General features: G+C 38.2%; 2 protein-coding genes across 9 annotated transcripts in view; one reads left to right on the top strand and one right to left on the bottom strand.

The window, feature by feature from the left end:
* DNAlig3 (DNA ligase 3) overlaps positions 1 to 11,352 on the top strand; it is a 281,323-nt gene that overhangs the window by 259,427 nt on the left and 10,544 nt on the right. The window lies entirely within an intron of this gene.
* Positions 478 to 11,352, bottom strand: part of LOC110840227 (ATP-dependent translocase ABCB1-like) — a 33,834-nt gene continuing 22,959 nt past the window's right edge. For 7 of the 8 annotated variants that reach the window (XM_087346830.1, XM_087346839.1, XM_087346857.1 and 4 more), the window contains 9 exons: positions 10,358 to 10,621; positions 8,749 to 8,952; positions 8,119 to 8,219; positions 6,400 to 6,540; positions 5,412 to 5,559; positions 3,731 to 3,925; positions 2,632 to 2,835; positions 2,150 to 2,302; positions 478 to 1,197 (listed from right to left, as the gene is read on the bottom strand). In XM_087346830.1, coding sequence (XP_087202956.1) covers positions 1,003 to 1,197; positions 2,150 to 2,302; positions 2,632 to 2,835; positions 3,731 to 3,925; positions 5,412 to 5,559; positions 6,400 to 6,540; positions 8,119 to 8,219; positions 8,749 to 8,952; positions 10,358 to 10,621 — 1,605 coding nt within the window. In that variant the 3' untranslated portion in view covers positions 478 to 1,002. Of the gene's footprint in view, positions 1,198 to 2,149; positions 2,303 to 2,631; positions 2,836 to 3,730; positions 3,926 to 5,397; positions 5,560 to 6,399; positions 6,541 to 8,118; positions 8,220 to 8,748; positions 8,953 to 10,357; positions 10,622 to 11,352 lie in introns of those variants that run through there. The other variant, XM_087346860.1, reaches the window with a different exon arrangement.

Here is an 11,352-nt window from a genome sequence, read left to right as displayed (position 1 = left end):
GGTATCAGAATCATTCGAGGGCGTGGGAACCAATTTTATACTAAAAGCGATGTGGCGGATGATACTCAATAATAGCAGCAGGCAATGCCAGAATCTTAGTCGGTAACATGAATTACAAAGGTGGCTGTCTTCTGGGTTCTCTACTAATGTTTCAGAGGTCCTAGCTGCCTCCATCATTAGGGCAATGAGTCACCTGAAAGAATTGTACCATGCTTTGCTGGTGACAGTGAGGTCATTTACAATCTGACAGCCCTTATAGTAGTAACTATAAAAGAATTGGCATATTCTGCATTTCTGCACTGAACACTGCACTTGGGTGCTTAGCATTCTTCCTTTGATTTAGAAGATTCCAAATCCATGTTGTTTCTAATTCATTACAAAAATATCTCAATCAGCCAATACGTTTGTCCCATTAATTTGCTGCATGCAAGTACCACGTTGTTGTGGAGTCAGGCTTTGTAAGGAAAAACACAGCAGTAACAGTAATAATTTTATGGTAAAATGTGCAATTTTAACAAATATGTACACATACACACACACACATGCCAAGTTCTCACTTGACTAAAGGAATACATTTATTGAAAGTTGTTTTTTGGGTGAATATTTAAATGTGAATGCATTTTCTCTTATAGGAAATAATTAGACAGGGTATCCTGAGAAATTAAATGCACTAAAATAATGATGATAAATATTGCAGATATCACTTATATTTATTTTATAATCGACAGCATTTTTAATAAACGAGCATTCGGAAGTTTTTAAAAAGTTGTAAAAATAGGTAATGCTCCAAATGCAAAATAATACATACGGTTCGGAATATTTCAATTGTAGTGAAAATTAATCACATGTTAACATGAACGCTTATCCATAAACGAAGAGTTACTGTATGCATTACATATATATGGAATGTGGCGTTAAAATAATTAATCATACAAAATATTTTGACATGTGACGAGGTAGGCATAACATCGATAGATCCTGGTGTGAAAAGTGCTACATTAATCACAGTCCTTGTCCTTTCACCAGTTCATAATACCTTCCTCTTAATTCCATGAGGAACTCATGTGGACCCTGTTCTACTACCTGTCCTTTATGCATCACAGCTATCGAGTCAGCATTCTGGATAGTTGACAGGCGATGGGCTATAATGATACAGGTACGGCCTTGACAGGCAGTATCCAGTGCAGTCTGTACCACCTGTAAAGAAAGCAAAGCTATTGGTTAGTTGACTGATGTGCCGAAATCCTGACTACTTATCAAACACAAGCCATCCAGTCAACATCCTGTCACGTCACCCACTTCTATACCACCACTTCTAAAGATGGTCTTACATTAATCTATTATTTGAACGTGTGGAGGTGGGATGGTTAGTATCCTGAGAAGAGGATGAGAGCTCTCAAATTTTCCTTGCTGTTACTTTATCTTCTACAACTTCAGCCCCATTTACTATGTGCCATGTCTATCAGCTTTGCCATATTCCTTTATATGTTGGACATATCTCACCATCTGAATGTCTCTGTACTATTATTATTATTATTATTATTATTTAGTGTTCTGTCTGACGACACGTCCATATGAACAGGATCCTTCCATCCTTTTCTCGGACTGGGACCTGTTCATATACGTTCTTGGCAGATGATCCAGAAGTGGTTTGCCATTGCCTTCTTCTGTGTGTGAATGGAGTAATTGTTGGGATGCCACGGAGGAAAACTCCGTGTTGCCTAGACCACGGCCTTGCCCAACACAAGTTATAAATTCGGGCACCGCCGGGAATCGAACCCGAGACCCCCAGGATTACAAGGCCAGCGTTCTAACCGCTAGACATATTAAATTATTTTATATTAATATCAAGGGTCCTTGTAGTATCAACTACTGCCTCATGGACATGGATGTATCATGGTTTCCAACAAAAATAGTTGAGGTTGACAGGTGTGCTGATAAAGAACGTAATATAAATGTTAAATTTTTCACACCACAGCCATTAGACATGAATCATATTCGTGAAGCCAGATCCTTCAACATCTTGCTTCTGGAGTCTTGTGCAGAGCTCATAAAGAATGCGTTACAATTCTCAGGCAGTACAATCAACTATTGAACTTATATATATGTATATTGTAATCTTTCACGGAGTAGCAGAATGGACACAAACCTTCTCACAAGTTGCATCCAGAGCAGATGTGGCCTCGTCGAGCAGCAGGATGCAAGGATTTCTCACCAGTGCTCGTGCAATGGCAATCCTTTGCTTCTGTCCGCCTGACAGCTGTGATACTCCAGTCTGACTTCCTGCCATGGTGTCATAACCCTATAACAAATTCACAAACACTCCAGCATCTCATCTGTCTTTCTTGTCCTTTATCTTTTTTGATACTTCATAATGGAGAGGGGGTTTGTATTTTACAGAACAGTAAATTAGAGGTACTGCTGAAATTGAGAAAACTTTTATTACTTATTTTTATACTAAAAAATATGAAATTATATGCCTTTTCTGACATCAGCAGTGCAGTAATATTACTTCACTTACGATAAGTCATGAGAAATAGATACGTAGCTACCTGCAATGAAACAGAACTCTTTATAGGTCGATGGTCACTCAGATGGTCAAGAAATTCCCATATTTTATGGAAGTATTACCTGTGGCAGACTTGTGATGAAATCATGAATGTTGGCTGCTTGAGCTGCTTTTACAATATCGATCATCTCCAAGGGCTGTGTGGAACCATATGCAATATTGTCCCTCAGGGAACAGTCAAACAGAACTGGTTCTTGGGTCACCAGTCCGATGTGACTACGTAAATAATTTGGATCCATGCTGCTTACATCCTGACCATCCACCATCTGCAACATATCAGTACAGCTGCTACATGCTATAGCACACACTGCCTTGCACACAAGACTTCCCAATATTTATATTAGATTATACTTATGATGATATTATTTTGAAGAATCCAGGGACGTAGTGATTCATTATGTTTTAGATCAAAATATGTTTTTGTGATTTCTTCTTTCCAACACTAGACCAACAGTTTTAAACTTTTCCACCGACTCACCATCGCTGTTGTGTGGAGTATTCTACAGTGGACTCCTTCCCAATCTTGATTGTAAATATATGTATATTTTTGGTCTCTAACTTAACATAATCCTGATACCCTCACAATGTCAAAACTGGCATTTTGTTGTGCATGAAGTCACAGGTTTAAGAAATTATAAAAATGAGATCATGTTTAAAAAATTTGAGAACCACTGCTGCTAACTAATCTCACATGAATCTAGTCCATACCGTCCCATCCTAATTCTCTAAGATCTGTTTTTATGAAGATGGCCGTCTTCTGCGGTGTAGCGCCATTTAGATTGATAGAAGTTTCCTGAAATTTCAGAGGTACCTGCTAGCTCCATCATAAGGGCAAGTATCTCAGGAATGTCAGTATCTATCAGACTGCACAACACTAAAATCTAGAAAACAACCATCTTCATGCTCGCAACCATGAGATCTTCAAATCCTACTATCTACTTTTACATTTTTTTGGATGTTCTCTCTACACATACAATAAATAAGTGCATTGAACTTAAGGCATATGGAGAAACATTTCTTAAATCCGAACTCCCGCATGTCCAGGAAGATTTCCTTTGTAGTTTCTCTCATACCATGTTGAAAAAACATAAAGGTAACTACGCTGTTTTATTATGTGTAGGGTTTAAATAAATACAATTCATGGCAGACTGTTGTGCTTACTACTTGCCCACTGTCCGGTCTGTAGAAGCATTGCAGTAATGCCACTACAGTGCTCTTGCCGCATCCAGATGAACCAACCAATGCAATGGTTTGTCCAGGTTTCACTTCAAGATTGAACCCTTTCAGGACTGGAACAGTATGTCTGCTCGGGTAACGGAAGTAAACACCACGGAAAGTCACTCGTCCGTCGATTTTCTGAAAATTCTTTTTCTTTATTACAAATTCATACACAGTTAAACTCTGTTAAAGAAGCGTTACATCGGCAGTCTTCAATAAGAGCAGGATATAATGAAGCATAAACCTTGAGTACCCATATTCAATTTGTGAGATCACATTGGCTGTATTATGTTATTAATTTAGGTAATAACTGCATGATTCGGCATAATTACTTACAGTCTCACGGTAAGCCCTGTTATTACTTTAATTGTATGGCAGCTATCACTGTAGAGAAACAGAAATACTTTTCTTATTTTATTAAAGTGCTTTCACAGTCTGCACTTCGGTACAAATTTTATGGTTAGAATCTGGACAAACCAACTTAGGATAGCTGAAGAATGAGGAGTAGATATATGTGAAGAATTCTCCACATTTGTTAATGACAGAGATTCATAAAATTGTTGCTACACAGTGAAGCAAACCCAGAGAACAGACAGCATTCAGTTGGTGATTTACATGTTGAATATTTGATTCTGCTTGAAATAAGTCGAGAACCCCACAAAAAGCTTTTTAACAACATGTACTGGGGTCCTTTCCTGGGGGTAAAGCACAGCCGGGGAGTGATTCTGACCACTCACCCCCATCTAGTGCCGACATCAAGAATGAGTAGGAGCTATACGTCCTCTCCCCTCAAGCGCCTACATGGCATATAGTGGGACAGCTTTACTTTTACAATGGTGAAAGAAAGGCAGAAATAGAACCAAATTGTGAATATCTTACATGCACTACTAAAAATTAAATCCGTGGCGTAACAGCTCCAGAGAGCCAAAGCCGACTAGCTTGACCGCTGGCCTCACGTTCACATGCCTAAGCAGAGGTGAACGATCATCCAACCAGATATAGGGTGACGTGTGGTCAGCACGAAGAACCCCCGGCCATTGCTAGTTTTCATGACCGGATTACGCTATTCATTGTAGCTCCCCAATTTCCTCACGATGCTGGGTTGGCACCGGTCCCATACACCAGTCAAAAATCTCATGAGAAATTTCTTTCCCCAAGACTCGAACCAGCGCGCATTCCATATCGCCGGTCCGAAGCATGATGCCTCAGACCGCGCGGCTACGGCGCGGGACTACATGCATTACTATCACATGAGATGATAATGTTGCGTCATTATTGTGTTGAATATATACTTGCTCAATTTTATCAGTCAAATCACAATAAAATATTATTATTAAATGTTAAAATATTAAAATATTATTACAATCGAAATATTCGATAGAGAGCATCATTTTAATATATATTTTAAATATTTAAATGTTAATTGTAATAATATTTTAATATTTTAACATTTAATAATAATATTTTATTGTGATTTGACTGATAAAATTGAGCAAGTATACTACTATCACAGTAATTTGTCAGTGCCACTTGAAATGTACCATCAGTTGAAACAGAACTAAAGAACAGAAATCTTGAGTTAAAGACATCAACAGTGAACAGAGGCTCACATTAATGAACTCACTGGTTTAGCAGTTCCAACCATCGTCTCAGGACTGCGGTCTATCAAGTATAACAGCTTTTCTGCTGCAAGTCTGGCTTTAGTGTAATCATGAAGGTAGGCTGTTGTTTGGCCAACTGACTGTGCAGAGAATGCGAGGGCGAAGAACACTCTGTATTCGAAAAATTAACACAGCTGTCAATACACATTGCACTGCATTTTATACTATTACAAATTCAAAACTGACAGATTACAGTAATCATTAACAATGGATAAATGTCTTCAATATGCAATTTCATAATTCATTCTTGCCACAAATCTTCATTTGTTTCATGAATGAACTTCCAAATTAATGCAGTTTAGGGGAAAATGATATTCGGTTACTCTCTGTTCTGCTCTCGTATTAGAAAAAAATATGAGACAGTACAGAAGAGCTACGAGTTTAACTGAGTAATTATTTTAGAGTTGACTCAATGGCAGAAGTTACTTGTGAATGTCTACACATTAAAGCAATCAAATCTGTGCTTAATTTAAGAAACATATAATGCATATCTACATTCACCACAATTTGACCTTTGATATTTCTGAATATTACCAGTGACGACAAAAGTGTCTGGGCTGTCTGGAGAATCCCACGATACGCAGATAACTTGGAATTCCTATGTAGGTCTTCTTATTTGATTTTCAATAAAACTATAATATGTTGGAAAATTTTAGTAAATCTCCCCATTAACAAGTTTCACAAAAATCCAATCAGAGGTTCTCTGGTTATTAAATGCGGACAGATATGATGAAGCTAGTACGTGCATATTTACACATTTCAGTTGCAAATGCACTTCAGTACGTGAGAAATACTTACTTTACTGGGACTGAATTATGTCACAGATCTTTAAAGGTAAAGAGGTTAAACATGCAAAAATCGAACATATCAGTAAACATTTATTTTACATTTCTTCCCATACCAGCAAAAAATACCTGCTGATAATATTTCATCTAATCCAGACTTACTAACCTGTAGACATCAACAGCTTCCATATCGCCAATCTCAATAAGATAGGCACCAAATCGGAAAGCACCGGCATACATAGCGTATATAACAGCTTGAGAGAAGGAGAAGATGGCTGCAAATACTAGAGCCTGCTTCTTCGCTGCACTGCATAATAATAATAATGACAATGATGATGATGATGATGACACAATAACATAACAAAAACACCGAGCGTGACAAGGAAAAGAACAGAACAATAACAAAATATTATAATGTGTTAGTGGTGGTCATTAGCCACGGTGGTCTAGCGGTTAGAACGCTGGCATCGTAATCCTGGGGTCTCGGTTTCGATTCCCGGCGGTGCCCGAATTTATAACTTGTGTTGGGCAAGGCCGTGGTCTAGGCAACACGGAGTTTTCCTCCGTGGCATCCCAACAATTACTCCATTCACACACAGAAGAAGGCAATGGCAAACCACTTCTGGATCATCTGCCAAGAACGTATATGAACAGGTCCCAGTCCGAGAAAAGGATGGAAGGATCCTGTTCATATGGACCTGTCCTCAGACAGAACACTAAATAAATAATAAGATGAAGTGGTCACACTGGTGGTTGTGACACTGGCAGAGGATGAGGAGAAACTATTGCTACTGGCTGTCTCAGTTAACAGATAGTAATGAGAAAAACTTTCATACGGTAACCACGAGATCAAACATAGGAATTGGGTGCAGTATAACAATTTAGAATATCATATTTGACATAAGAAGGCTTTACTCAGAAGTCCAAGACAAAACAATGATGAGGACAAAGTAAAACTGTGATGCTACATGCCATAAAGGTGCTTGGGGAGGGGGATATATATGGCTTCTACTTTTTCTTGCTATCAATACTAATCGGATGGTGGGTGGTCAATGTTACAGCCCTGCTGTGTCCTGCATCTAGAAAAGAATCGATAACCATTTTCTGAGGTCCTGGGGAACTTTGTTTGCTCCAGACCCAGTCTTGACACAAAGTCTGGGGATCGAACCCTAGTCGTCTTGTCTCTATCCAGTCACTATACTGACTTTGCTACTTGAGATCTTCAAGAAGTGAGACAGGTGATAGTTACAATTTCATTAGATGAAATTGCCATCGGAAACTTTCAGCAACTGGGTATCACATGAATAAATAAATTAAATTCGTGGCGTAACAGCTCCAGAGAGCCAAAGCCGACTAGCTTGACTGCTGGCCTCACGTTCACATGCCTAAGCAGAGGTGAACGATCATCCAACCAGATATAGGGTGACGTGTGGTCAGCACGACGAACCCGCAGCCATTGCTAGTTTTCATGACCGGATTACGCTACCCATTGTAGCTCCCCAATTTCCTCACGATGCTGGGTTGGCACCGGTCCCATACACTGGTCGAAAATCTCATGAGAAAATTTCTTCTCCCCCGAGACTCGAACCAGCGCGCATTCCGTATCGCCGGTCTGAAGCATGATGCCTCAGACCGCGCGGCTACGGCGCAGGACGGGTATCACATGAAGCAACTCCTTAAGTGCTGGCATCAATCATATCAATTCTCTTTACCCAGCATGTCTGTTGTTTTGATCTGCTACACCCATAAATCAAGGAAATTATAAACGTCTTATTTCCAAAGTTTTACAGCAGTCACATTGACCGAAAATTAAACGATGCCGCCTGACTTTTCCTTAATATGAACTCTCTGGAGACAAGCATTGGAAGAGAGACAAAGTACTTACATTAAAGGTGCTATTAGGTTTTCCAGATAGAGGTCAAGGAACTGATATTCCTTTCCTAAAGACTGCACTGTCCGAATATTCTGTATGCTCTCGGAAGCCACCTGTGTAAGCACACACATCAAATGAAAGAATTTATGACCTGTATGTGTCACACATTACACAGAACATTTCAACGAGCCAAACGCATTAGTTTTAAGTAACATCAGAATTACTGTCCCTTCTCAAACAACTAAACCATTGAAAAGTGTTTCACAAACCATTTCCCTTCCTAAAGCATTTTGGTACATGAAAGGAATGATAATTTTCAAAGCATGAATAATAATAAACATTCCCATAATTTATTCTTTTACATACTTCACTATCAAAAATGTTTGTACTTGTTATTTTTGTTAAGAGATATTTATATTCTAAATCATTTAAGAAGTGGTTACACACAGTTATATTATGATTATGTTACTGATTCTGATATTGTGTCATATTCATTTCGTTACTTCATCAGCCTGATGACGGAGGCAGCATGACCTCTGAAACATTGGTAAACATCGACCAGACTACACAGCGCAACAACCCAGACGACAGCAACCTTCAGACAAATTATTTGATTGGATCCACTACCAGCAAACAGTTTACCTTTCCAGCCACGTCCATAAGATGATCGTCCTGTTGCTGGTAACGTCTGCTGATTAGAGTCAGCTGATAACTTGCAAACACTAATACAGGCACAGCAATCACCAATAGAAATGCAAGTTTCCATCCGAACACAAACGCAATAGCAAGTGCTGAAATAAGTGTGACAAGGGCCCCAAGAACCTGTCCAGCCCGCAGTCCGGCTGCCTGGAAGTACACAAACACAAGAGAGGAAAGTTACATGCACTGCAAATATCTGAAAACAATTTGCAAAAGAAACAAGAAATGTTGTGGATTTTGTGCTCCTGTTACAGTGAGAATAATTTTACAAAGCACAAGCTATGTAGTTTAAATTCATACAGGATCTTTGTGAAAAATTTATTGCTTCCAGCAACTCAGAAGACTAAAATAGGGATGGAATGGGGATAATATTTAGACAGATTGAGATCTGTGTTAATGGTATAGAGAACTTGGAGGTTCTACTGTCTAGTGTTAAAATTTAGTCATGAAACAAGTAACAAAAGATATTTTAATAACATAAATAAGGTTCATGAAGATAAACTGTGGTTTAGGGACAATAAAACAGTAACACCATGATGACTGGGAATTTAAAATGACCAGACTGTCACTGACTAACAAAGACAATCCTAACTTACTTTAAATGTCTCAAGCAATCAATGCAGATAACACCGTTCTTTTCAAAATTTTAGTAAGAGAAGTTTCTTCCAATTTTTGCCTTTTCCATCACACTCGATTATCAATCAAAACAACGCGTAAAGAGTGAGACTATGAATCTTGTAACCATTCAGTTGTGTAAGGGAATGATTGTACTCTGTCTTGTATTTAAAATACCTAATATTAAATTAATAATTTTATCTGATGTTTCAGATAGGTGTGAAAGTTGGTCTCTTAGCAGCAATGTTCAGAATATTTTGATCTGAGACTGAGGACATAACAGGGAGACGGAGCGAATGAGTTTAATAACTTGTGCTTTTCGCAGAATATTATTAAAGTGACCAAATCAAAGGTGAATCAGATCGGAGGAACATATAACTCACATGAGAAATACACATAAAATTTTAGTCAGAAAACCTGAAGAAAAGAGGCTGCTCAGGAGACGTAGTCATATCTGGGAGGCTAATATTAAAATGGATGTTAAATATGTGGTGACTGAAGGTGTGTGCCGGATTCAACTGGGTTAGGATGAGGCTCAGTGATGGATGCATACAATGTAATGAATTCTCAGGCTCTGTTGTAAAATATGGGATTTTCTTCACCATCTGAACAACTATCAGCTTCTCAAGAGGGACCCCATGGAATTAGATGAGGGGGTGGCTGTATTCCTGCACTTTCCTTGTGCTCATGCATGCATCTTTTTAGAATGCATTGAAGTTTAATGGACAAAAGAACAAAGTTTTAAGTAACACGCCTCTTCTATTTGACGACATTTAGATATAAGGAAAAATTAAGTTTCTTGGGCAGCAGAGATAAACTGAGAGCCTATGGTATATTTTATGCAAATACTTCATGGAGTACCATCTAAATAATCAGCACTATATTATCATCTAAATAATTACCCAGTTGGGCTAAATAAAACAAGGTTTATACATACTGATTTCACTAGAGGTGCATCTCGAGCTAACTGTGTGCACAGTTTATAAGGAGAATTATCATCCTGGTCCATCCAGCTGACAGATTGGTGGAGTATATTTGTAAATGCAAGGAGACGTAGCCTCTTCACTAACTTCTCACACGCAGTCGTCATATACATGCCCTGAAGATAGGCGCTTAAACCTGCTCCGAACGCCAGCACGACAAACATCACTGTCCAGAACAATGCTGACTTCTTGAGTTCTTGACCAGAGAGCTGAAAAGTCTGGGAATATAAAATATTACAACTTATTGATCAAAAGCTAAAACATAATTATCACGCACAGAGTAATGAAGGGGCATCTTTGTAATATACACTCTTTAAAAAATTCTGGCAGTAATGCCAAGTTCTGCTATTGTGATTATAATTTCTCGCTGCCAAAACATCTTGAAATTCCTTACTCCTTGAAATACAGACATTATCCATAATCATAATGTCTGTATTTCGGAAGTCTTTGTTATTCTATACAGAATGATTATGATGGCCCCATTATCCATTGGATTAAACTGGCATATAAATATCAGACTGTTGATTTGTTGTTTTATCACAGCAAATATTAAGTCTTACTGATGCGTTCAATATAGGTATTGGGCTTGCAAAATGATTTGCGCTGTACAGTAGCCTGCATATGTGTTCTCAAAATTATTCCAAGAAATAAATATTTTGAACTTAGAATGAGGGTACAAGAACATGAAACTACAGCAACACACCCACAAGAAGGCAAGTGTACCCAAATACTTTAAGATCAAACTTAAAACAAAATATTAGTCCTATTTTAAGTATGCTGATATTTTGACTAATTTTGTTCTAGGAGCAATAGTTAGTTGGAATATTCAAATCATGGAAAGCTTCAAACTTTCTCTAGCCTTCCACAGACTGACTGTTTCACAAATTACAGTTTGATAAACTTCACACCAGAGAGCTAAGGATTAAAACTAACACATTCAGAACAGTAT

This window comes from Zootermopsis nevadensis, unplaced genomic scaffold (genome assembly GCF_977971745.1).
Source record: "Zootermopsis nevadensis isolate Lab colony 2312 unplaced genomic scaffold, Znev_1.0 Znev_ptg000001l, whole genome shotgun sequence".
Taxonomy (NCBI): Eukaryota; Metazoa; Arthropoda; class Insecta; order Blattodea; family Termopsidae; genus Zootermopsis; species Zootermopsis nevadensis.
This window is presented reverse-complemented; position numbering and strand designations above follow the sequence as displayed.